This window comes from Bombina bombina, chromosome 5 (genome assembly GCF_027579735.1).
Source record: "Bombina bombina isolate aBomBom1 chromosome 5, aBomBom1.pri, whole genome shotgun sequence".
Classification (NCBI taxonomy): domain Eukaryota; kingdom Metazoa; phylum Chordata; class Amphibia; order Anura; family Bombinatoridae; genus Bombina; species Bombina bombina.
In genome coordinates, this window is record NC_069503.1 from 870,152,935 (window position 1) to 870,179,670 (window position 26,736).

General features: G+C 41.0%; 1 protein-coding gene across 1 annotated transcript in view; it reads left to right on the forward strand.

Annotated features, from left to right (window-relative positions):
- ASXL3 (ASXL transcriptional regulator 3) overlaps window positions 1-26,736 on the forward strand; it is a 539,404-nt gene that overhangs the window by 209,176 nt on the left and 303,492 nt on the right. The window contains exons 4-5 of the mRNA XM_053715008.1: window positions 19,884-19,992; window positions 20,625-20,733. Of these exons, the coding sequence (XP_053570983.1) occupies window positions 19,884-19,992; window positions 20,625-20,733 (218 nt within the window). The remainder of the gene's footprint in view (window positions 1-19,883; window positions 19,993-20,624; window positions 20,734-26,736) is intronic.

A 26,736-nucleotide genomic window follows, 5' to 3' on the forward strand; every position in this document is an offset into this window, starting at 1 on the left:
TAATATATCGCACGGCAAGCGTTCAAGAAGTGTCCATTGTGTGGTCAATTCAGCCTCTGACTCTCACATGGCGATTGAGGACATCCACGCCCGCAGTCAACGGGAGGGCACGGAGGTCCTGTTTGAAGGTGAAATCTCTGATTCTGGGAACGCCTTGCCTATGACTAACTCTGAAGTCTCTTTCAGATTTAAGCTTGAACACCTTCGCCTATTACTAAGGGAGGTGTTGGTTACTCTGGATGATTGTGACTCAATAGTGGTCCCTCCAGAAAAATTTAGTAAATTGGACAAATATTTGGAAGTTCCTTCTTACTCTGATGTTTTTTCCAGTTCCTAAGAGAACTTCGGAGATACTTGCTAAAGAATGGGAGAGGCCTGGTATTCCATTCTCCCCTTCTCCTAATTTTAAGAAAATGTACCCTATAGCTGATTTTATTAGGGATTCTTGGCAGACAGTTCCCAAGATTGAGGGAGCCATATCTACCCTGGCCAAACGGACTACTATACCTATTGAGGATAGTTGTGCTTTTAAGTACCCCATGGATAAGAAGTTGGAGGGTCTCCTTAAAAAGATGTATGTTCACCAGGGGTTCCTTTTGCAACCAGCGGCCTGTATTGTTACAGTTACCACCGCGGCCGCTTATTGGTTTGATGCCCTGGAAGAGTCTCTTAAAGTGGAGACTCCTCTGGAAGAGATACAGATCACTAAATTGGCGACTAAGAGTTCAGGCTTTGCTATCTTAGCGCGCTGGGCTTTATGGTTGAAGTCTTGGTTTGCGGATGTGTCATCCAAGTCTAAGCTTTTGGCTATTCCTTACAAGGGGAAGACCCTGTTCGGGCCTGACTTGAAGGAAATTATTTCTTGCATCACGGGAGGCAAGGGTCATCTCCTCCCTCAGGACAAAAAGTCCAAACAGAGAGGGCGACAGAGTAATTTTCGTTCCTTTTGAAATTTCAAGGGAGTTTCCTCTTCCTCTTCCACTAAACAGGAAGGGAATTATTCACAAACCAAGTCCACTTGGAGACCCAACCAGTTTTGGAACAAAGGTAAACAATCCAAGAAACCAGCTGCTACTACCAAGTCAGCATGAAGGGTCAGCCCCTGATCCGGGACCGGATCTAGTGGGGGCAGACTTTCTCTCTTTGTCCAGGCTTGGATAAGAGATGTTCAGGATCCCTGGACGCTAGAAATTGTGTCTCAGGGGTATCAGTTGGAGTTCAGAAATTCTCCCCCAGAGGAAGGTTTCTTCTTTCACGATTGTCTGTAGACCAGATAAAAAGAGAGGCATTCTTACACTGTGTAAGAGATCTCTCCTCCATGGGAGTAATATGTCCCATTCCAATACAGGAACAGGGACAAGGGTTTTATTCAAATCTCTTTGTAGTTCCCAAAAAAGAGGGAACGTTCCAACCTATTTTAGACCTCAAAAGTCTAAACAAGTTTCTCAGAGTTTCATCCTTCAAGATGGAAACTATTCGTACCATTCTTCCATTGATCCAGAAGGGTCAATTTATGACTACCGTGGATCTAAAGGACGCATATATTCATGTTTCTATCCACAGAGATCATCACAAGTTCCTGAGGTTTGCCTTTCTGGACAAACATTTTCAGTTCGTGTCTCTTTCTTTCGGTCTGGCCACGGCACCTAGAATTTTCACAAAAGTTCTGGGGTCTCTGCTGGCGGCTTTTAAGACCGCGGGGTATTGCAGTGGCACCTTATCTGGACGATATTCTGATCCAGACGTCGTCTTATCAGCTAGCAAAGTCTCATACCGACATTGTTCTGTCCTTTCTGTGGACTCACGGGTGGAAAGTGAATCTGGAAAAGAGTTCGTTAGTTCCACAGACAAGGGTTCCTTTCTTGTGAACTCTAATCGACTCTCTATCCATGAAAATCTTTTTGACGGAGGTCAGAAAGTTAAAGATTCTGAATACATGCAGAACCCTTCAGTCCAATCCTCGGCCGTCAGTGGCTCAGTGCATGGAGACAATTGGATTGATGGTAGCAGCAATGGACATCATTCTGTTTGCTCGTTTTCATCTCAGACCTCTGCAACTGAGCATGCTCAGACAGTGGAATGGAGATTACACAAATTTGTCTCCTCAAATAAATCTAGATCAGGAGACAAGGGACTCTCTTCTATGGTGGTTGTCGCTGGATCATCTATCCCAGTGGATAGTGACAACGGACGCCAGCCTGATAGGATGGGGAGCAGTCTGGAACTCCCTGAGGGCTCAGGGTGTATGGACTCAATGGGAGTCTCTAATTCCCATCAATATTCTAGAGTTGAGATCAATATTCAATGCGCTTCAGGCTTGGCCTCAGTTGACTTCGGCCAAATTCATTGATTCCAGTCAGACAACATCACGACTGTAGCTTACATCAATCATCAAGGAGGAGTTCCTTAGCAATGACAGAAGTAGCCAAGATTATTCAGTGGGCGGAGACTCACTCTTATGTTACGTTATCTGTCGGCAATCTACATCCCAGGAGTGGAAAACTGGGGAGCGGATTTTCTGAGCAGACAGACTTTTCATCCGGGGGAATGGGAACTCCATCCGGAGGTATTTGCCAACCTGATTCTCAAGTGGGGCAGACCGGAGTTGGATCTTATGGCATCTCGTCGGAATGCCAAGCTTCCGAGATGTGGGTCCAGGGATCCCCAGGCCGAGCTGATAGATGCCTTGGCAGTGCCTTGGTCGTTCAGCCTAGCTTATGTGTTCCCTCCATTTGCTCTTCTTCCTCGAGTGATTGCTCGGGTCAAACAGGAGTAGGCTTCGGTGATCCTCATCGCTCCTGTGTGGCCTCGCAGGAATTGGTATGCCGTTCTGGTGGACATGTCATCTCAGCCACCATGGAAGCTTCCATTGAGGAAAGACCTTCTCATTCAGGGACTCTTCCATCATCGAATCTAGTTTCTCTGCAGCTAACTGCTTGGAGATTGAACGCTTGATTTTATCTAAGCGAGGATTCTCTGATTCGGTCATTGATACCTTGATTCAGGCGCGTAAGCCTGTTACTAGAAAGATTTACTGTAAGATATGGCGTAAATATCTTTATTGGTGCGAATCCAAGGGCTACTCTTGGAGTAGGGTTCGGATTCCCAGGATTTTGTCTTTTCTCCAAGAAGGATTGGAGAAAGGGTTGTCAGCGAGTTCCTTAAAGGGACAGATTTCTGCCTTGTCTATTTTGCTGCACAAGCGTCTGGCAGTTGTTCCAGATGTTCAATCTTTTTGTCAGGCTCTGACTAGAATCAGGCCTGTGTTTAGACCAATTGCTCCTCCTTGGAGTTTGAATTTAGTTCTTAATGTTCTTCAAAGGGTTCCGTTTGAACCCATGCATTCCATAGATATTAAGTTGTTATCTTGGAAGGTTTTATCTTTGGTTGCTATTTCTTCTGCTCGCAGAGTTTCTGATCTTTCGGCATTGCAATGTGATTCTTCTTATCTTATTTTCCATGTGGATAAGGTTGTTTCTAATAGGAATATTAATCAGGAAATTGTTGTTCCTTCCTTGTGTCCTAATCCTTATTCTAAGAAGGAGCGTCTGTTACATAATTTGGACATGGTCCATGCCTTGAATTTCTACTTACAGGCGACTAAGGATTTTCCTCAATCGTCTTCCTTGTTTGACGTTTTTTCAGGGAAACGTAGGGGTCAGAAAGCTACGGCTACCTCTCTTTCCTTTTGGTTGAAGAGTATCATCCGTTTTGCATATGAGACTGCTGGACAGCAGCCTCCTGAACGAATTACGGCTCATTCTACTAGGGCTGTGGCTTCCTCATGGGCATTCAAAAATGATGCTTCTGTTGAACAGATTTGCAAGGCTGCAACTTGGTCGTCTCTTCACACTTTTTACAAAATCGATACTTTTGCCTCGTCTGAGGCTGATTTTGGGAGGAAAAGGTTCTTCAAGCAGTGGTGCCTTTCGCTTAGGTTCCCTGTCTTGTCCCTCCCATTTCATCCGAGTACTATAGCTTTGGTATTGTATCCCACAAGTAAGGATGAAATCCGTGGACTCATTGTATCTTGGAAAAGAAAATTAAATTTATTCTTACCTGATAAATTTGTTTCTTTTACGATACGATGATTCCACGGCCCACCCTGTTTTTCTAATACAGGTCTTTAATTTTGTTAAACTTCAGTCACCTCTGCACCTTAGCTTTTCCTTTCTCTTCCTAACTTCGGTCGAATGACTGGAGTGGGAGGGAAGGGAGTAGCTATATAAACAGCTCTGCTGTGGTGCTCTTTGCCTCCTCCTGCTGACCAGGAGGCGATATACCACAAGTAAGGATGAAATCCGTGGACTCATCGTATCGTAAAAGAAACAAATTTATCAGGTAAGAATAAATTTCATTTTCTCCAACATAGGTGTGTCCGGTCCACGGCGTCATCCTTACTTGTGGGATATTCTCTTCCCCAACAGGAAATGGCAAAGAGCCCAGCAAAGCTGGTCACATGATCCCTCCTAGGCTCCGCCTACCCCAGTCATTCTCTTTGCCGTTGTACAGGCAACATCTCCACGGAGATGGCTTAGAGTTTTTTAGCGAGGGCCAAGTTCATACGGTTTCAATCAGACAACATGACAACTGTTGCGTACATCAACCATCAGGGGGGAACAAGGAGTTCCCTGGCGATGGAAGAAGTGACCAAAATCATTCTATGGGCGGAGTCTCACTCCTGCCACCTGTCTGCTATCCACATCCCAGGAGTGGAAAATTGGGAAGCGGATTTTCTGAGTCGTCAGACATTGCATCCGGGGGAGTGGGAACTCCATCCGGAAATCTTTGCCCAAGTCACTCAACTGTGGGGCATTCCAGACATGGATCTGATGGCCTCTCGTCAGAACTTCAAAGTTCCTTGCTACGGGTCCAGATCCAGGGATCCCAAGGCGGCTCTAGTGGATGCACTAGTAGCACCTTGGACCTTCAAACTAGCTTATGTATTTCCGCCGTTTCCTCTCATCCCCAGGCTGGTAGCCAGGATCAATCAGGAAAGGGCGTCGGTGATCTTGATAGCTCCTGCGTGGCCACGCAGGACTTGGTATGCAGATCTGGTGAATATGTCATCGGCTCCACCATGGAAGCTACCTTTGAGACGAGACCTTCTTGTTCAAGGTCCGTTCGAACATCCGAATCTGGTCTCACTCCAGCTGACTGCTTGGAGATTGAACGCTTGATCTTATCGAAGCGAGGGTTCTCAGATTCTGTTATCGATACTCTTGTTCAGGCCAGAAAGCCTGTAACTAGAAAGATTTACCACAAAATTTGGAAAAAATATATCTGTTGGTGTGAATCTAAAGGATTCCCTTGGGACAAGGTTAAGATTCCTAAGATTCTATCCTTCCTTCAAGAAGGATTGGAAAAAGGATTATCTGCAAGTTCCCTGAAGGGACAGATTTCTGCCTTGTCTGTGTTACTTCACAAAAAGCTGGCAGTTGTGCCAGATGTTCAAGCCTTTGTTCAGGCTCTGGTTAGAATCAAGCCTGTTTACAAACCTTTGACTCCTCCTTGGAGTCTCAACTTAGTTCTTTCAGTTCTTCAGGGGGTTCCGTTTGAACCCTTACATTCCGTTGATATTAAGTTATTATCTTGGAAAGTTTTGTTTTTGGTTGCAATTTCTTCTGCTAGAAGAGTTTCAGAATTATCTGCTCTGCAGTGTTCTCCTCCTTATCTGGTGTTCCATGCAGATAAGGTGGTTTTACGTACTAAACCTGGTTTTCTTCCAAAAGTTGTTTCTAACAAAAACATTAACCAGGAGATTATCGTACCTTCTCTGTGTCCGAAACCAGTTTCGAAGAAGGAACGTTTGTTGCACAATTTGGATGTTGTTCGCGCTCTAAAATTCTATTTAGATGCTACAAAGGATTTTAGACAAACATCTTCCTTGTTTGTTGTTTATTCCGGTAAAAGGAGAGGTCAAAAAGCAACTTCTACCTCTCTCTCTTTTTGGATTAAAAGCATCATCAGATTGGCTTACGAGACTGCCGGACGGCAGCCTCCCGAAAGAATCACAGCTCATTCCACTAGGGCTGTGGCTTCCACATGGGCCTTCAAGAACGAGGCTTCTGTTGATCAGATATGTAGGGCAGCGACTTGGTCTTCACTGCACACTTTTACCAAATTTTACAAGTTTGATACTTTTGCTTCTTCTGAGGCTATTTTTGGGAGAAAGGTTTTGCAAGCCGTGGTGCCTTCCATCTAGGTGACCTGATTTGCTCCCTCCCATCATCCGTGTCCTAAAGCTTTGGTATTGGTTCCCACAAGTAAGGATGACGCCGTGGACCGGACACACCGATGTTGGAGAAAACAGAATTTATGTTTAACTGATAAATTACTTTCTCCAACGGTGTGTCCGGTCCACGGCCCGCCCTGGTTTTTTAATCAGGTCTGATAATTTATTTTCTTTAACTACAGTCACCACGGTATCATATGGTTTCTCCTATGCAAATATTCCTCCTTAACGTCGGTCGAATGACTGGGGTAGGCGGAGCCTAGGAGGGATCATGTGACCAGCTTTGCTGGGCTCTTTGCCATTTCCTGTTGGGGAAGAGAATATCCCACAAGTAAGGATGACGCCGTGGACCGGACACACCGTTGGAGAAAGTAATTTATCAGGTAAACATAAATTCTGTTTTTTATGAAAATGTATTTCTTACCTGTGATATAGTCTCTCTTTCAATTGACTATCTTTTAAATTCGCTTGCAGAATTAGGCTCGCGAGGGCGCAAAATGCCAAAGTTTATTGCGTCATTCTTGGCGCGAGAATTTTTGGCGCGAACTTACGTTCATTGACGCAAATTTGTCATTTCCTTCGTCTTAGTTGACGCCGAGTCCTTCACAAGGTTGAGTCATCTATGACGTGAGTGTGGCGTTTTTGGCACCAAAAATATTTTTCTGTTTGTTGTACATCATACTTGGCGCCAAATATTTTCATTATTTAAGACCCCATTCTTATTTGCCTCTTGCCTTTTTCTTTGTCAAAGGGCTATGCTGTTTGCATTTTTTCCCATTCCTGAAACTGCCATGTAAGGAAATTGATCATTTTGCTTTATATGTTGTTTTTTCTCTTACATTTGCAAGATGGCTCAATCTAATCCTGTCTCAGAATTCACTGTTGGATCCCAGCTGCCTGATAACAGTTCTATCAAAGCTAAGTGCATTTGTTGTAAACTTGTGGAGATTATACCTCCAGCTGTGGTTTGTAATAGTTCTCATGATAAACCTTTTACATGCAGAAAATGTATCCATCAGTAGTAGTTCATTACCTGTTGCTGTTCCCTCATCTAATGTACAAGATATACCTGTAAATTTAAAATAATTTATTTCTGATTCTATTCAGAAGGCTTTGTCTGCCATCCTGCCTTCTAATAAACGTAAAAGGTCTTTTAAAACTTCTCATAGAGTTGATGAAATTACAAATGACCGGCAACATACTGATTTATCCTTCTCTGATGAGGATCTATCTGATTCAGAAGATCCTGTCTCAGATATTGACACTGACAAATCCTCTTATTTATTTAAAATGGAGTATATTCGTTCTTTTTTAAAAGAAGTGTTGATTACATTGGATATGGAGGTAACTAGTCATCTTGATATTAAAACTAGTAAACGTTTAAATTCTGTTTATAAACCTCCTGTGGTTATTCCAGAGGTTTTTCCAGTTCCTGATGCTATTTCTGATATGATTTCTAAAGAATGGAATAGGCCTGGTACTTCTTTGATTCCTTCTTCAAGGTTTAAAAAATTGTATCCTTTGCCAGCAGTTAGATTGGAGTTTTGGGAAAAGATCCCTAAAGTTGATGGGGCTATCTCCACTCTTGCTAAACATACTACTATTCCTACGGAAGATAGTACTTCTTTTAAAGATCCTTTAAATAGGAAACTTGAATCTTATCTAAGGAAGGCTTATTTATATTCAGGTCATCTTCTTAGGCCTGTAATTTCTTTGGCCGATGTTGCAACTGCTTCAACTTTTTGGTTGGAAACTTTAGCGCAACAAGTATCAGATCATGATTTGTCTAGCATTGTTAAGTTGATTCAACATGCTAATAATTTCATTTGTGATGCCATTTTTGATATCAACAAAATTGATGTTAGATATGTCTTTAGCTACTTTAGCTAGAAGAGCTTTGTGGTTCAAATCTTGGATAGTTATATGACTAATCCAGATTGCTTTCTCTTTCTTTCCAAGGTAATAAATTATTTGGTTCTCAGTTGGATTCAATAATTTCAACTGTCACTGGGGGGAAGGGAGTTTTTTTCCTCACTATAAAAAAACTAAAGGTAAATCTAAAGCTTCTTACCGTTTTCGTTCCTTTAGACATAATAAGGAACAGAAATCTAATCCTTCCCCAAAGGAATCCGTTTCCAATTGGAAGCCTTCCTCAAATTGGAATAAATCCAAGCCTTTTAAGAGATCAAAGCCAGCTCCCAAGTCCACATGAAGGTGCAGCCCTCATTCCAGCTCAGCTGGTATGGGGCAGATTAATATTCTTCAAAGATTTTTAGATCAGTTCGGTCCAAAATCATTGGATTCAGAGTATTGTCTCTCAGGGGTACAGAATAGGATTCAGAGTAAGACCACCTGTGAGAAGATTTTTTTTCTCTCACGCATTCCAGCAAACCCAGTAAAGACTCAGGCTTTTCAGTGTGTTTCAGACCTGGAGTTATCAGGGGTAATCATGCCAGTTCCGTTTCAGGAACAGGGCCTGGGGTTTTATTCAAATCTATTCATTGTCCCAAAGAAAGAAAATTCATTCAGACCAGTTTTGGATCTAAAGATTTTGAATCGATATGTAAGAGTACCAACTTTCTAGATGGTGACTATAAGGACTATTCTGCCTTTTGTTCAGCAAGGGCATTATATGTTCACAATAGACTTACAGGATGCATATCTTCATATTCCGATTCATCCGGATCACTATCAGTTCCTGAGATTCTCTTTTCTAGACAAGCATTACCAATTTGTTGCTCTTCCTTTTGGCCTAGCAACAGTTCCAAGAATCTTTTCAAATGTTCTCGTGCCCTACTCTCTGTAATCAGAGAGCGGGGTATTGCGGTGTTTCCTTATTTGGACGATATCTTGGTACTTGCTCAGTCTTAACGTTCTGCAGAATCTCAAGTGAATCAACTAGTGTTGTTTCTTCAAATACATGGTTGGAGGATCAATTTACCAAAATGTTCTTTGATTCCTCAGACAAAGGTAACCTTTTTAGGTTTCCAGATAGATTCAGTGTCCATGACTTTGTCTCTAACAGACAAGAGATGTTTGATATTGGTTGACGCCTGTCGGCACCTTCAGTCTCAGTCATTACCTTCAGTAGCTATGTGCACGGAAGTTTTAGGTCTCATGACTGCAGCATCGGACGCGTTCCCTTTTGCTCGTTTTCATATGAGACCTCTCCAGCTTTGTATGCTGAACCAATGGTGCAGGGATTATACAAGGATATCACAATTAATATCCTTAAATCCCAAGGCTCGACTTTCTCTGACTTGGTGGTTAGATCACCATCGTATAATTTTAGGGGCCTCTTTCATTCGTCCAACCTGGACTGTGATCACAACAGATGCGAGTCTTTCAGGTTGGGGAGCTGTTTGGGGATCTCTGACAGCACAAGGGGTTTGGAAATCTCAAGAGGCGAGATTACCAATTAATATTTTGGAACTCTGCAATTCTCTGCAATTCTCAGGGCTCTTCAGTTTTGGCCTCTGTTGAAGAGAGAACCGTTCATTTGTTTTTAGACAGACAATATCACAACTGTGGCATTTGTCAATCATCAGGGTGGGACTCACAGTCCTCAAGCTATGAAAGAGATACTCGGATACTTGTTTGGGCGGAATCCAGCTCCTGTCTAATTTCTGCGGTTCATATCCCAGGTATAGACAATTGGGAAGCAGATTATCTCAGTCGTCAGACTTTACATCCGGGAGAATGGACTCTTCACCCAGATGTGTTTTCTCAAATTGTTCAGATGTGGGGGCTTCCAGAAATAGATCTGATGGTTTCTCATCTAAACAAGAAACTTCCCAGGTACCTGTCTAGGTCCAGGGATCCTCAGGCGGAAGCAGTGGATGCGTTGTCACTTCCTTGGAATTATCAACCTGCTTATGTCTTTCCGCCTCTAGTTCTTCTTCCAAGAGTGATCTCCAAAATCATCATGGAGCAATCGTTTGTGCTGCTGGTGGCTCCAGCATGGCCTCACAGGTTTTGGTATGCGGATCTTGTTCGAATGTCCAGTTGCCAACCTTGGCCACTTCCATTAAGGACAGACCTTCTATCTCAAGGTCCGTTTTTCCATCAGGATCTCAAATCATTAAATTTGAAGGTATGGAAATAATTGAACGCTTAGTGCTTAGTCATAGAGGTTTCTCTGACTCAGTGATTAATACTATGTTGCAGGCTCGTAAATCTGTTTCTAGAAAGATTTATTATCGAGTTTGGAAGACTTATATTTCATGGTGTTCTCATAAATTTTCCTGGCATTCTTTTAGAATTCCTAGAATTTTACAGTTTCTTCAGGATGGTTTGGATAAAGGTTTGTTTGCAAGTTCCTTGAAAGGACAAATCTCTGCTCTTTCTGTTTTATTCCACAGGAAAATTGCTAAACTTCCTGATATTCATTGTTTTGTACAGGCTTTGGTTTGTATCAAGCCTGTCATTAAATCAATTTCTCCTCCTTGGAGTCTTAATTTGGTTTTGAAGGCTTTACAGGCTCCTCCATTTGAGCCTATGCATTCTTTGGACATTAAACTACTTTCCTGGAAAGTGTTATTCCTTTTGGCCATCTCTTCTGCTAGAAGAGTTTCTGAATTATCCGCTCTCTATTGTGAATCTCCTTTTCTGATTTTTCATCAGGATACGGCAGTTTTGCGGACTTCATTTAAGTTCTTACCTAAGGTTGTGAATTCTAACAACATTAATAGAGAAATTGTTGTCCCTTCTTTGTGTCCTAATCCTAAGAATCTTTACATTATTTGGGTGTGGTGAGAGCTCTGAAATATTATGTTGAAGCCACTAAAGATTTCAGGAAGACTTCTAGTCTATTCGTTATCTTTTCTGGTTCCAGGAAAGGTCAGAAGGTTTCTGCCTTTTCTTTGGCATCGTGGTTAAAGCTTTTGATTCATCAAGCTTATTTGGAGTCGGGTAAAGCCCCGCCTCAGAGAATTACAGCTCATTCTATCAGATCAGTTTCCACTTCTTGGGCTTTTAAGAATGAAGCTACGGTTGATCAGATTTGCAAAGCAGCATCTTGGTCTTCTTTGTATACATTTACTAAATTCTACCATTTTGATGTGTTTGCTTCTTCAGAAGCAGTTTTTGGTTGGAAAGTTCTTCGGGCAGCTGTTTCAGTTTGATTCTTCTGCTTATGATTTAAGTTTTTATTTTTATTTTTTGAGAATAAACTTATATTTGGGTTGTGGATTTATTTTTTTCAGCAAAATTGCTGTTTTTATTTTGTCCCTCCCTCTCTAGTGACTCTTGCGTGGAGTTCCACATCTTGGGTATTGCTATCCCATACGTCACTAGCTCATGGACTCTTGCCAATTACATGAAAGAAAACATAATTTATGTAAGAACTTACCTGATAAATTCATTTCTTTCATATTGGCAAGAGTCCATGAGGCCCACCCCTTTTTATGGTGGTTATGATTTTTTTGTATAAAGCACAATTATTTCCAAATTCCTTTGTTGATGCTTTTTACTCCTTTCTTTATCACCCCACTTCTTGGCTATTCGTTAAACTGAATTGTGGGTGTGATGAGGGGTGTATTTATAGGCATTTTGAGGTTTGGGAAACTTTGACCCTCCTGGTAGGATTGTATATCCCATACGTCACTAGCTCATGGACTTTTGCCAATAAGTTCTTACATAAATTATGTTATTTTGTAAATATATACAAAGCTGATACTCTATCTGGTTTATGTGTTAAAATTTACTGGTATAATTGAATTAGACTGATCACCAAATGCAGACTTAAAACATTATGATTTTTGTATATATGTATTGGGTACTTGTAAAGTGCGGCTAATCACCCGTAAGGGTCTCAAGGCGCTGCTCATTTTATCGAAAAGGATGAAAGGCTGAGTGGACCTCCCTGGGGATCGAACCTGAAACCCTTGGGTTTCTACAGAGCTCAGCCACAGTGTCTTATCATGCTGAGCTATCTGTCTGGCTTTTTCCATGCCAGTAAGTCATAATTTTCCCTGTCTGCATCTTTGGTTTGGTTAAAGGACAGTCTATTTCTTTCATACAGATGATGAGAGACCACAATCCATTACTCCTCGGAATTACCCTCCCTACCACTAGGAGGAGGCAAAGATTCCCAAACCCCAAGTGCGCTATAAAACCCCTCCCACTCACAGGTACCTCAGTCTTGTCTTTGCCACCGCTGGAATAGTTGAAGAATGAAGACGTGCATTTGATTATTCAGTGAGAGGGATTATATGACCAAGTTGAGGCCCATTTCCACTCAGAATACAGTGATTGTTGGAGGGATGTGTTTGGAATATAGGTAGTGACATATTGTTCACCTGTTAGGATTTAGTCACAAGCCTTTCCACGGGTGTCGCAGGGACTTGTCATCTGCCTCCTCCTGTTTCGTTGATATACTCCTATTCAAGATCCTCTGCTGTTATGTTTCAGCACTGGTTTTGACTTCCTACTGGTTTCCTTCTATTGGTAAGTACTATATATTGTATTATTTGGCCCCCTATAACCCTTTTATGTTGTTATTGTATATATGTATATGAACTTTGGACAGTTGTATATATTTAGGTAATTCCCCTTTAAAAAACTCTATAAATTGTTGTTTTATTATGTGTAATGTTTTCAGTCGCATTCTTTTTTTATCGCTCACTTGTGTTTTTATGCGTGTATATTTTTAAATGCATGCCGGATTTTTTTGTACGCATATATGTTTTGACGTACACTTTTTTTTTTTAAGTACGCTTGGTAGTGTGGATATTTCTCCTACATTGGTGTGTCCGGTCCACGGCGTCATCCATTACTTGTGGGAATATTCTCTTCCCCAACAGGAAATGGCAAAGAGCACAACAGAAGCTGCCCATATAGCCCCTCCTCAGGCTCCGTCCCCCAGTCATTCTCTTTGCTGCTCTGAACAAGTAGCATCTCCACGGAGATGGTGAAGAGTATGTGGTGTTTAGTTGTAGTTTTTTATATGTGTTTCCACCGTTTCCTCTCCTTCCCAGGCTCGTAGCCAGGATCAAACAGGAGAAGGCCTCGGTGATTCTGATAAGCTCCTGCGTGGCCACGCAGGACTTGGTATGCAGACCTGGTGAATATGTCATCGGCTCCACCATGGAAGCTACCTTTGAGACAGGATCTTCTAGTACAAGGTCCATTCGAACATCCAAATCTAGTTTCTCTGCAGCTGACTGCTTGGAAATTGAACGCTTGATTTTATCCAAGCGTGGGTTTTCAAATTCAGTGATAGATACTCTGGTCCAAGCCAGAAAACCTGTGACTAGAAAGATTTACCATAAAATATGGAAAAAAATATATCTGTTGGTGTGAATCCAAGGGATTCTCCTGGAGTAAGATTCAAATTCCTAAGATTCTTTCCTTTCTCCAAGAGGGTTTGGATAAAGGGTTGTCAGCGAGTTCTCTAAAAGGACAGATTTCTGCCTTATCTGTTTTGTTACACAAACGCCTGGCAGCTGTGCCAGATGTACAAGCTTTTGTACAGGCTTTGATCAGAATCAAGCCTGTTTACAGACCCATGACTCCTCCTTGGAGTCTAAATTTAGTTCTTTCAGTTCTTCAAGGGGTTCCGTTTGAACCCTTACATTCCATAGATATCAAGTTACTATCTTGGAAAGTTCTGTTTTTGGTTGCTATTTCTTCTGCTAGAAGAGTTTCTGAATTATCTGCTTTGCAGTGTGATCCACCCTATCTGGTGTTCCATTCAGATAAGGTCGTTTTGCGTACCATGCCTGGTTTTCTTCCAAAGGTTGTTTCCAACAAGAATATTAACCAGGAAATAGTTGTTCCTTCTCTGTGTCCGAAACCAGTTTCAAAGAAGGAACGTTTGTTACACAATTTAGATGTAGTCCGTGCTTTAAAGTTCTATTTAGAAGCAACAAAGGATTTTAGACAAACCTCATCTTTGTTTGTCGTTTACTCTGGTAAGAGGAGAGGACAAAAAGCTACTGCTACCTCTCTTTCTTTCTGGCTGAAAAGCATTATCCGATTGGCTTATGAGACTGCCGGACGGCAGCCTCCTGAAAGAATCACAGCTCACTCTACTAGGGCTGTGGCTTCCACATGGGCCTTCAAGAACGAGGCTTCTGTTGATCAGATATGTAAGGCAGCGACTTGGTCTTCCTTGCACACTTTTGCCAAATTCTACAAATTTGATACTTATGCTTCTTCGGAGGCTATTTTTGGGAGAAAGGTTTTGCAAGCCGTGGTGCCTTCAGTTTAGGTAACCTGATTTGCTCCCTCCCTTCATCCGTGTCCTAAAGCGTTGGTATTGGTTCCCACAAGTAATGGATGATGCCGTGGACCGGACACACCAATGTTGGAGAAAACAGAATTTATGCTTACCTGATAAATTACTTTCTCCAACGGTGTGTCCGGTCCACGGCCCGCCCTGGTTTTTTAATCAGGTTTGAAAAATGTCTTTCTCTATACACTACAGTCACCACGGCACCCTATAGTTTCTCCTTTTTTTTTCCCTCCTAACCGTCGGTCGAATGACTGGGGGGCGGAGCCTGAGGAGGGGCTATATGGGCAGCTTTTGCTGTGCTCTTTGCCATTTCCTGTTGGGGAAGAGAATATTCCCACAAGTAATGGATGACGCCGTGGACCGGACACACCGTTGGAGAAAGTAATTTATCAGGTCAGCATAAATTCTGTTTTTCATTGCTGCATTTATTCTTGTGCAACAGCAACGCACAAAACTCTGTGTTTGCATGGATTTTAGTGTGTTGCTGTTGAACAAGAATAAATGCAGTAATGAAAATAGCTGAGCAGCACAAAAATCTGCCACCTTTTGCATTCGGACTAAACGTACTACAATTCCTTTGGAAAATATTTCTTCCTTAAATTAAAAAATTGATTATTCTACTAATGAAGATTTTTTTTTCAACCTTTTGGAGCTGCTCAAATGTGCTGATTCTGTTTTTTCTCATTAGGATTAAGACTAAAAGTATGTCAGTTTTCTGTAGAAGGCCTTTATGAGCAAAGTCTTGGTCTGCTGATATAGTTTCTAAACCCAGACTTGTATCTCTTTCTTTTCAGGGAAAGATGTTATTTGCTTCTGGTTTGGATTCTATTATATCTACTGGAGGTAAAGGAGCTTTTCTTCCTCTGGGCAATTCCAAAGCTTCGAATAATTTTTGTCAGTCGTCCGTACAGGACACAGGAATCCGATTCTTCCTCTCAGAAGCAAGGTTCCTCTGCATCCGTCTGGAAGCTTAATTCTAATTTGAACAAGTCTAATAGTGCAAAAAAATCTAATGCATCATCCAAATTTGCATGAAGGTGCGGCCCCAGCTCCAGAGGCTCTGGTTAGGGGCAGGTTATGTTTTGGTTCCAGTCTGTTCAAGATCCCTGGGTGCTAAGTATAGTTTTGCAGGATAATCGAATTGGATTCAGAATAAGTCCTCCCAGGGGAAGGTTTTTTCTGTCCAATGTTCCAAGAAATCCTGCGAAGGCTCAGGCATTTTTTCAGTTAGTTTCGGGACTAGAATCTATGGAAGTGATTGTTCTTGTTCCTGTGTTGGAACAGGTAAAGGGGTTTTGTTCCAACCTCTTCTTTTTTTCCAAAGAAGGAGGGAACATTCAGGTCAGTTCTGGATCTAAAGGCTCTGAACACATTTCTCTTTCAAAATGCACACTATTAAAACTATTCTACCTTTTGTTTAGCAAGGTCAGTATATGTTCACAATAGATTTAAAGGATGCATACCTACATGTTCCTATTCACAAGGAACATCATCAGTTTCTAAGGTTTCGCTTTTCTAGACAAGCATTTTCATTTTTTTGCCCTACCGTTTTGTTCTGGCTATGGCCATGAGGGAAGTATTGCAAATTCTTTCCTGGGCATAAGTTTATTTTTGTCTAATTTCTGCTGTTAATATTCCCGGAGTGGACAACTGGGAAGCAGATTTTTTCAGTTGTCAGTCTTTGCATCCAGGGGAATAGTCTCTTCATTTTGATGTGCTCAGTCAGATAGTGGATCTTTAGGGCCTCCCAGAAATAGATCTGATGGCTTCTCGGTTGAACCACAATCTTCCCATGTATTGTGCAAGGTCCAGGGATCCTCAAGGAATGTTTGTGGATGTTCTAGTTGTTCCATGGTCTTTTCATCTAGCTTATGTTTTTCCACCACTGGTTGTTCTTCCCAGGGTAATTGCCAAAATCAGACAAGAGAATGCATCAGCAATTGTAAGTGCTCTGGCTTGGTCTTGCAAAGTTTGGTATGCTGCATTCAGACCTTTTGTCTCAAGGTCCATTTTTCTATCTGGATCTCAAATCTCTAAGTTTAATCACATGGAGATTGAACAGAAAGTTCTGAAACAGAAAGGGTTCTCTGATTCTGTTATTGAAACTTAAACAGTCTCCTAAGCCTGTCACCAGGAAGATTTGTTGTAAGGTTTGGATTATGTTTTTTTTGTTTGTTTGTTTTTTAGAATTCCTAGGATATTTAAATTTTTGCAAAATGGTTTAGATAAAAGTTTGTCCACCAGTTCTTTGAATGGTCAGATTTCTTCTTCTTCCACAAGAAGAATGCTAATCTTTCAGACATTCATGGTTCTTGGAAGGTTTTCTTCTTTTTGGCTATTTCTTCTTGTAGGATAGTTTGAGTTATCTACTCTTTCATGTGATCCTCCTCATCTTATTTTTCATCAGGATAAGGCAGGCCTCAGGACCAAATTTACTGAGGCTCTGTGCCAGCCCTATGGTAGGAGCAAAACACGTTCAAGCTGGCCTGTGGCATAATTGGGGTATACCCTGCATCTGTTTTCTGCTGTTGCATTAGTTCCTAGGATCAAGAGGAGAGTGAGCATATGTTTAGTCAAAGGGCTCCGCTTGTATAGAGCGTAGAAGCTGAAGATAGCTGCTCAGACCCAACATAATTACGGAGGATAAGTAGCCACTAGCATTAGCCCTTCATCAACAGGACTACCGTATGTATAAAGAGGTCATACTGGAAAAGGAAGCTTTACCATAAATTGTTATGTAATGCTGCCAGAGTGTGCTATTATCACTAAGTGACAGGCATTGCAATAACTTGTCCTATCTATTGTCACCTTACACTTAGCATGTATTGGATGCATTAGCTTTTTATTATATATAGCTTTAAGTACTGAGCATGTTTCAATACTAAGTGCTCAGTATTTAGCATATGTTCATATATTCTCTGATATGTTTGTAAACCAATTTCAGATAATAAAACTTTTTCTGATAAGTATCACCAGTTGAGTAATTTTATAACTTACTAGCAGTGCTGCACTTGTCATGCTTTAAGGGGCATGAAACACAAACCGTTTTCTTTCATGATTAAGATAGGGAATACAATTTTAAAAAGTTTCCAATTTACTTCTATTATCAAATTTTCTTTGTTCTCTTGCTATTCTTTGTTTGATATATTTAGATATGTAGCTTGCACATGTTTGGAGCTCTACATGACAGGATATAGTGTTGCCATCTAGTGCTCTTGCTAAAGTATAATGTTGTAAAACTGCTGCCATACGTGGGTGAACTTACCTTCCTTCTTTTCGACAAAGGATAAGAAAACAAAGAAAACAAATACAAATTGACATTAGTAATGTTGGGTTTTGTGTCCCTTTAAGTACATGTATAGGAGCTTATTTTCTTTTTTACTTTGATTCAATCAAATATATGCATGTGTTTATTTAGATTTTTATATTTATAATGTGTGTGTATGTATATGTGTGTGTGTGTGTGTATATACGTATGTGTGTGTATATACGTATGTGTATGTATATACGTATGTGTGTGTATATACGTATGTGTATGTATATGCGTATGTGTGTGTATATATACGTATGTGTATGTATATACGTATGTGTGTGTATATACGTATGTGTGTGTATATACGTATGTGTGTATATATACGTATGTGTGTGTATATATGTGTGTGTGTATATACGTATGTGTGTGTATATACGTATGTGTGTGTATATATGTATGTGTGTGTATATACGTATGTGTGTGTATATACGTATGTGTGTGTATATACGTATGTGTGTGTATATACGTATGTGTGTGTATATACGTATGTGTGTGTATATACGTATGTGTGTGTATATATGTATGTGTGTGTATATACGTATGTGTGTGTATATACGTATGTGTGTGTATATACGTATGTGTGTGTATATACGTATGTGTGGTATATGCGTATGTGTATGTATATACGTATGTGTGTGTATATACGTATGTGTATGTATATACGTATGTGTGTGTATATATGTATGTGTGTGTATATACGTATGTGTGTGTATATACGTATGTGTGTGTATATACGTATGTGTGTGTATATGCGTATGTGTGTGTATATGCGTATGTGTGTGTATATACATATGTGTGTGTATATACGTATGTGTGTGTGTATACGTATGTGTGTGTATATACGTATGTGTGTGTATATACGTATGTGTGTGTATATACGTATGTGTGTGTATATATGTATGTGTGTGTATATACGTATGTGTGTGTATATACGTACGTGTGTGTATATACGTATGTGTGTGTATATACGTATGTGTGTGTATATACGTATGTGTGTGTGTGTATATGTATGTGTGTGTATATGTATGTGTGTGTATATGTATGTGTGTGTATATATATATGTATGTGTGTGTATATATGTATGTGTGTATATATGTATGTGTGTATATATATGTATGTGTGTATATATATGTATGTGTGTATATATATGTATGTGTGTATATATACGTATGTGTGTGTATATATGTATGTGTGTGTATATGTATGTGTGTGTATATACGTATGTGTGTATATACGTATGTGTGTGTATACGTATGTGTGTGTATATATACATATGTGTGTATATATACGTATGTGTGTGTATATGTATGTGTGTGTATATGTATGTGTGTGTATATATGTATGTGTGTGTATATATGTATGTGTGTGTATATACGTATGTGTATGTATATACGTATGTGTATGTATATATAATTTTTTTTTAAATGTTCTTTATTTTAAACTGTTCCCTAAAGGTTAATTGTACTAGATTTAGTAGTTATCTGTGCACACACTTCTCTTAAAGTTTGCCTCAAGCTTAAAATCTTTGTTTGGCAGAAGCTTAATATTTAGAATTTAACCTCCCCCAAGTCAGAAAACATTACCACTTGTAACTTAAATCTGTTCTTCCTTGGCTTTTCTTGCCTTTCTTTTGTTGTCTTTCATCCTACAGTATACTGCTGCCCTTGAACTTGCCTTCTTCTGATCATTCATGTGCATCAGTCACATTGTCTGCAGCATTTTATAAACCACAGCTTTCCTGTGTTGTTTGCTGAACAGTTTTTTTTGTTTTAAATATTTGGATACTATTCTTTCTAAAAGAACACAGTTTTGCTTTTTTTGTATGTGTGTTTTTGTTTTTGTATGGAAAAGCATAATTATAATGTACAGACATTTCCCCTGAAGCCTATGGAGCAGATGCATTTGATTATGTTTTCCAAAGCTAGCTCTTTATTGTAATGTAGATGCTTTCAGACTCTGAAGAATTTCTCTAAAGGAAAGCATGAGCAGAGAAAGGGAGAGGATAAAAAGCAAGGAGGCGACAGCATTGCAAGAACTACTTGAGCTCACATGTTTTACACTCATTTTCAAGTGTGTTTTGTTGTTGTCTTGCATTGTAGCGGCACTTCTCCGTTGGCTTGTCTAAATGCAATGCTTCATACTAACACTCGTGTGGGTGATGGGACGTTCTTCAAAATCCCTGGGAAGTCAGGACTCTATGCTCTTAAAGTAAGTTTGATTCTCTACCTTCATCTGCTGGTTTATGTCAAGTTGCTTACACTGTCTATGATCTTGTAAAAAAGTACCGCACAAAGACTAAGCAAACTGAAACCACCGAATGTTGTAAAATAAGTTATTGTTTGCATGATTTATATCAGAGCAATTTGCCGCTTTTTATAGCCTGCAGTATATAATGTTAAATAGATGCAAATAAATCCAGCCTCTTAATTATAAATAATTCATGATGATAATGATTATGATGGTATACTCTATGAAATATCAAGTAAATGTATTTATGGCTGGATCAGTACAGATGTAGAATTGTGTTATATGAAAAACACAGCATTCTATCATGGAACACAATCTTATTTTAATTGATTTACAAAACTATTTAAACTACTGTTTTCTGGTGTTCAATCAATGGGGTTGTGTTGTTATTGCATGCGTTTATCTTTTTAAAATTCATTTAATTTAGTTGCAAATAGCTGTTAATATGTGTTTGTAGTATAGTTTGGAGTGCGGGAATAAATTAATGCTGATCATGTTTTAGTTTGTTGGCATGCAGTATGATTTTACTTCTAGTTACGGAACACTGTGCAGATTTTGCCTTTAATATTCTCTATATTGCATTCTTCTGGCAGAAAGAAGAATTGGCTTGTGCCACAGATGGAGCGTTGGAAGTAGGTTGTGAGTCTGAGGTAGATGGAACTGACATAGCAGAGGCAAGCAGCAATGGGGAAGAAAATGAAGGTAGGCAAAAACGATTGATCACCAAATTATGCATTATTGTACAGTTCTTCCCATTAGTATCGTGCTTAGGTTATCCAGTTTCTCCATCAGTAAAACTCCATTGTTTCTCCAACATTGGTGTGTCCGGTCCACGGCGTCATCCTTACTTGTGGAAATATCTCTTCCCCAACAGGAAATGGCAAAGAGTCCCAGCAAAGCTGGCCATATAGTCCCTCCTAGGCTCCGCCCACCCCAGTCATTATCTTTGCCGTTGCACAGGCAACATCTCCACGGAGATGGTTAAGAGTATGTGGTGTTTAGTTGTAGTTTTTTTATTCTACTATCAAGAGTTTGTTATTTTAAAATAGTGCTGGTATGTACTATTTACTCTGAAACAGAAAAAGATGAAGATTTCTGTTTGTGAAAGGAAGATGATTTTAGCAGACAGTAACTAAAATCGATTGCTGTTTCCACATAGGACTGTTGAGATGAAGTAACTTCAGTTGGGGGAAACAGTTAGCAGACTTTTCTGCTTAAGGTATGACTAGCCATATTTCTAACAAGACTGTGTAATGCTGGAAGGCTGTCATTTCCCCTCATGGGGACCGGTAAGCCATTTTCTTAGTTAAACATAAAAGAATAAAGGGCTTAATATGGGCTATAAAACTGGTAGACACTTTTATGGGCAAAATCGATTGCTTTATTTGGACATTTTATACATGTTTATGCTGATAATTCACACTTATAAACTTGGGGAACGTTTTTTTAACGTCAGGCACTATGTTAGACACCTTTTCCAGTCAGGAAGGGCCTTCCCAGTTGTAGGCTGAGCCTCATTTTCGCGCCTTTACTGCGCAGTTGTTTTTGAGTACAAGACATGCAGATGCATGTGTGAGGACCTGAGAGTAGTTGGAAAAGTTCATAGAAGGCGTCATTTGGTATCGTATTCCCCTCTGGGCTTGGTAAAGTCACAGCAAAGGCTGTAGCTGGGACTGTATAATTATTTTAAGGGTTAAAGCTCTGAAAATTGGTGTGCAATACTTTTAATGCTTTAAGACACTGTGGTGAAATTTTGGTAAATTTTGAACAATTCCTTCATATATTTTCACATATTCAGTAATAAAGTGTGCTCTGTTTAAAATTTAAAGAGACAGTAACGGTTTTGTTTTAAAACGGTTTTTGTGCTTTATTGACAAGTTTAAGCCTGTTTAACATGTCTGTGCCTTCAGATAAGCTATGTTCTATATGTATGAAAGCCAATGTGTCTCCCCCTTCAAAATTGTGTGATAATTGTGCCATAGCATCCAAACAAAGTAAGGACAGTACTGCCACAAATAATGAAATTGCCCAAGATGATTCCTCAGATGAAGGGAGTAGACATGGTTCTACATCATCTCCTTCTGTGTCTACGCCAGTTTTGCCCACGCAGGAGGCCCCTAGTACTTCTAGCGCGCCAATGCTTATTACCATGCAACAATTGACGGCTGTAATGGATAACTCCATAGCAAATATTTTATCCAAAATGCCTGCATATCAGAGAAAGCGCGATTGCTCTGTTTTAAACACTGAAGAGCAGGAGGGCGCTGATGATAATTGTTCTGTCATTCCCTCACACCAATCTGAAGGGGCCATGAGGGAGGTTTTGTCAGATGGGGAAATTTCAGATTCAGGAAAAATTTCTCAACAGGCTGAACCTGATGTTGTGACATTTAAATTAGAACATCTCCGCGCACTGCTTAAGGAAGTGTTATCTACTCTGGATGATTGTGACAACTTGGTCATTCCAGAAAAATTATGCAAGATGGAGAAGTTCCTAGAGGTTCCGGTGCACCCCGACGCTTTTCCTATACCCAAGCGGGTGGCGGACATAGTGAATAAGGAGTGGGAGAAGCCCGGCATACCTTTTGTTCCCCCTCCTATATTTAAGAAATTATTTCCTATGGTCGACCCCAGAAAGGACTTATGGCAGACAGTCCCTAAGGTCGAGGGGGCAGTTTCTACTCTAAACAAGCGCACTACTATTCCTATCGAAGATAGTTGTGCTTTCAAAGATCCTATGGATAAAAAATTGGAAGGTTTGCTTAAAAAGATTTTTGTACAGCAAGGTTACCTTCTACAACCCATTTCGTGCATTGTTCCTGTCACTACAGCAGCGTGGTTCTGGTTCGAGGAACTAGAAAAGTCGCTCAGTAGAGAGACTCCATATGAGGAGGTTATGGACAGAGTTCACGCACTTAAGTTGGCTAACTCTTTTATTTTAGATGCCGCTTTGCAATTAGCTAGATTAGCGGCGAAAAATTCAGGGTTTGCAATTGTGGCGCGCAGAGCGCTTTGGCTAAAGTCTTGGTCAGCGGATATATCATCCAAGACAAAATTGCTTAACATCCCCTTCAAGGGTAAAACTCTCTTTGGACCAGAATTAAAAGAGATTATCTCAGACATCACTGGGGGAAAGGGCCACACCCTCCCACAAGGCCAAGAATAAGTTTAATTTTCGTTCCTTTCGTAATTTCAGGAACGTACCGGCCTCTAATTCTACATCCTCTAAGCAAGAGGGTAATGCCTCACAGTCCAAACCAGCCTGGAAACCGATGCAAGGCTGGAACAAGGGTAAGCAGACCAAGAAGCCTGCTACCGCTAGCAAAACAGCATGAAGGAGTAGCCCCCGATCCGGGACCGGATCTAGTGGGGGGCAGACTCTCTCTCTTTGCTCAGGCTTGGGCAAGAGATGTTCAGGATCCCTGGACGCTAGAAATAGTTTCTCAGGGTTATCTTCTGGAATTCAAGGAACTACCCCCAAGGGGAAGGTTCCACATGTCTCACTTATCCTCAAACCAAATAAAGAGACAGGCGTTCTTACATTGTGTAGAAGACCTGCTAAAGATGGGAGTGATACACCCAGTTCCAATGAAGGAACAAGGAATGGGATTTTACTCAAATCTGTTCGTAGTTCCCAAAAAAGAGGGAACCTTCAGACCAATTCTGGATTTAAAGATCCTAAACAAATTTCTCAGGGTACCATCGTTCAAAATGGAAACCATTTGAACGATTCTACCCACTATCCAGGAAGGTCAATTTATGACTACCGTGGATCTAAAGGATGCGTACCTACATATTCCTATCCACAAAGAACATCATCAGTTCCTAAGGTTCGCCTTTCTGGACAAACATTACCAGTTTGTGGCCCTCCCATTCGGATTAGCCACTGCTCCAAGGATTTTCACAAAGGTACTCGGGTCCCTTCTAGCGGTTCTAAGACCGAGGGGCATTGCAGTAGTACCATACTTGGACGACATTCTAATACAAGCGTCGTCCCTTTCAAAAGCAAAGGCTCATACAGACATCGTTCTGGCCTTTCTCAGATCTCACGGATGGAAGGTGAACATAGAAAAAAGTTCTCTGTCTCCGTCAACAAGAGTTCCCTTCCTGGGAACAATAATAGATTCCTTAGAAATGAGGATCTTTCTGACAGATGTCAGAAAGTCAAAACTTCTAAGCGCTTGTCAAGTTCTTCATTCTGTTCCACGTCCTTCCATAGCTCAGTGCATGGAAGTAGTAGGGTTGATGGTTGCAGCAATGGACATAGTTCCTTTTGCGCGAATTCATCTAAGACCATTACAACTGTGCATGCTGAAACAGTGGAATGGGGACTATACAGATTTGTCTCCAGTGATTCCAGTAGATCAGAAGACCAGAGATTCACTCCGTTGGTGGATATCCCTGGACCACCTATCCCAGGGAATGAACTTCCGCAGACCAGAGTGGGTCATTGTCACAACCGACGCCAGTCTAGTGGGCTGGGGTGCGGTCTGGGAATCCCTGAAAGCTCAGGGACTGTGGTCTCGGGAAGAGTCTCTTCTCCCGATAAACATTCTGGAACTAAGAGCGATATTCAATGCTCTCAGGGCTTGGCCTCAGCTTGCAAAGGCCAGATTCATAAGATTCCAATCAGACAACATGACGACTGTTGCGTATATCAATCATCAGGGGGGAACAAGGAGTTCCCTGGCGATGAAAGAAGTAACCAAAATAATACAATGGGCGGAGAATCACTCCTGCCATCTATCTGCGATCCACATCCCAGGTGTGGAAAACTGGGAAGCGGATTATCTGAGTCGTCAGACATTCCATCCGGGGGAGTGGGAACTCCACCTGGAGATTTTTGCCCAGTTGACTCAAATATGGGGCATTCCAGACATGGATCTGATGGCGTCTCGTCAGAACTTCAAGGTTCCTTGCTACGGGTCCAGATCCAGGGATCCCAAGGCGACTCTACTGGATGCACTAGTAGCGCCTTGGACCTTCAACCTAGCTTATGTGTTCCCACCGTTTCCTCTCATTCCCAGGCTGGTAGCCAGGATCAAACAGGAGAGGGTCTCGGTGATCTTGATACCTCCTGCGTGGCCACGCAGGACTTGGTATGCAGACCTGGTGAATATGTCATCGGTTCCACCATGGAAGCTACCTTTGAGACAGGACCTTCTTGTTCAGGGTCCATTCGAACATCCAAATCTGGTCTCCCTCCAGCTGATGGCTTGGAGATTGAACACTTGATTCTATTAAAGCGTGGGATTTCAGATTCGGTGATTGATACTCTGGTTAAGGCCAGAAAACCGGTAACTAGAAAGATTTACCATAAGATATGGAAAAGATATATCTGCTGGTGTGAATCCAAGGGATTCCCTTGGAATAAGGTAAAAATTCCTAAGATTCTTTCCTTTCTGCAAGAAGGTTTGGATAAAGGATTATCTGCGAGTTCTCTAAAGGGACAGATTTCTGCTTTATCTGTCTTACTACACAAACGACTGGCAGCTATGCCAGATGTTCAAGCATTTGTTCAGGCTCTGGTTAGGATCAAGCCTGTTTACAGACCTTTGACTCCTGCCTGGAGTTTAAATCTAGTTCTTTCAGTTCTTCAAGGGGTTCCGTTTGAACCTTTACATTCCATAGATATTAAGTTGTTATCTTGGAAAGTTTTGTTTTTGGTTGCTATTTCTTCTGCTAGAAGAGTTTCAGAGTTATCTGCTCTGCAGTGTTCTCCGCCCTATCTGGTGTTCCATGCAGATAAGGTGGTTTTGCGTACTAAGCCTGGTTTCCTTTCAAAGGTTGTTTCTAACAAAAATATTAACCAGGAGATAGTTGTACCTTCTTTGTGTCCGAATCCAGTTTCAAAGAAGCTACAAAAGATTTCAGACAAACATCTTCTCTGTTTGTCGTCTATTCTGGTAAAAGGAGAGGTCAAAAAGCGACTTCTACCTCTCTTTCTTTTTGGCTTAAAAGCATCATCCGATTGGCTTACGAGACTGCCGGACGGCAGCCTCCTGAAAGAATCACAGCTCACTCCACTAGGGCTGTGGCTTCCACATGGGCCTTCAAGAACGAGGCTTCTGTTGATCAGATATGTAAGGCAGCGACTTGGTCTTCACTGCACACTTTTGCCAAATTTTACAAATTTGATACTTTTGCTTCTTCGGAGGCTATTTTTGGGAGAAAGGTTTTGTAAGTCGTGGTGCCTTCCGTTTAGGTAACCTGATTTGCTCCCTCCCTTCATCCTTGTCCTAAAGCTTTGGTATTGGTTCCCACAAGTAAGGATGACGCCGTGGACCGGACACACCAATGTTGGAGAAAACAGAATTTATGCTTACCTGATAAATTACTTTCTCCAACGGTGTGTCCGGTCCACGGCCCGCCCTGGTTTTTTAATCAGGTCTGATGAATTATTTTCTCTAACTACAGTCACCACGGTACCATATGGTTTCTCCTATATTTTTCCTCCTGTCCGTCGGTCGAATGACTGGGGTGGGCGGAGCCTAGGAGGGACTATATGGCCAGCTTTGCTGGGACTCTTTGCCATTTCCTGTTGGGGAAGAGATATTCCCACAAGTAAGGATGACGCCGTGGACCGGACACACCGTTGGAGAAAGTAATTTATCAGGTAAGCATAAATTCTGTTTTTAATTTTCTCTTGTTCAAAACCTACATCTTCAAATTGTTTGGCTTGTTGGACAGTCAGGAGTGAGATGA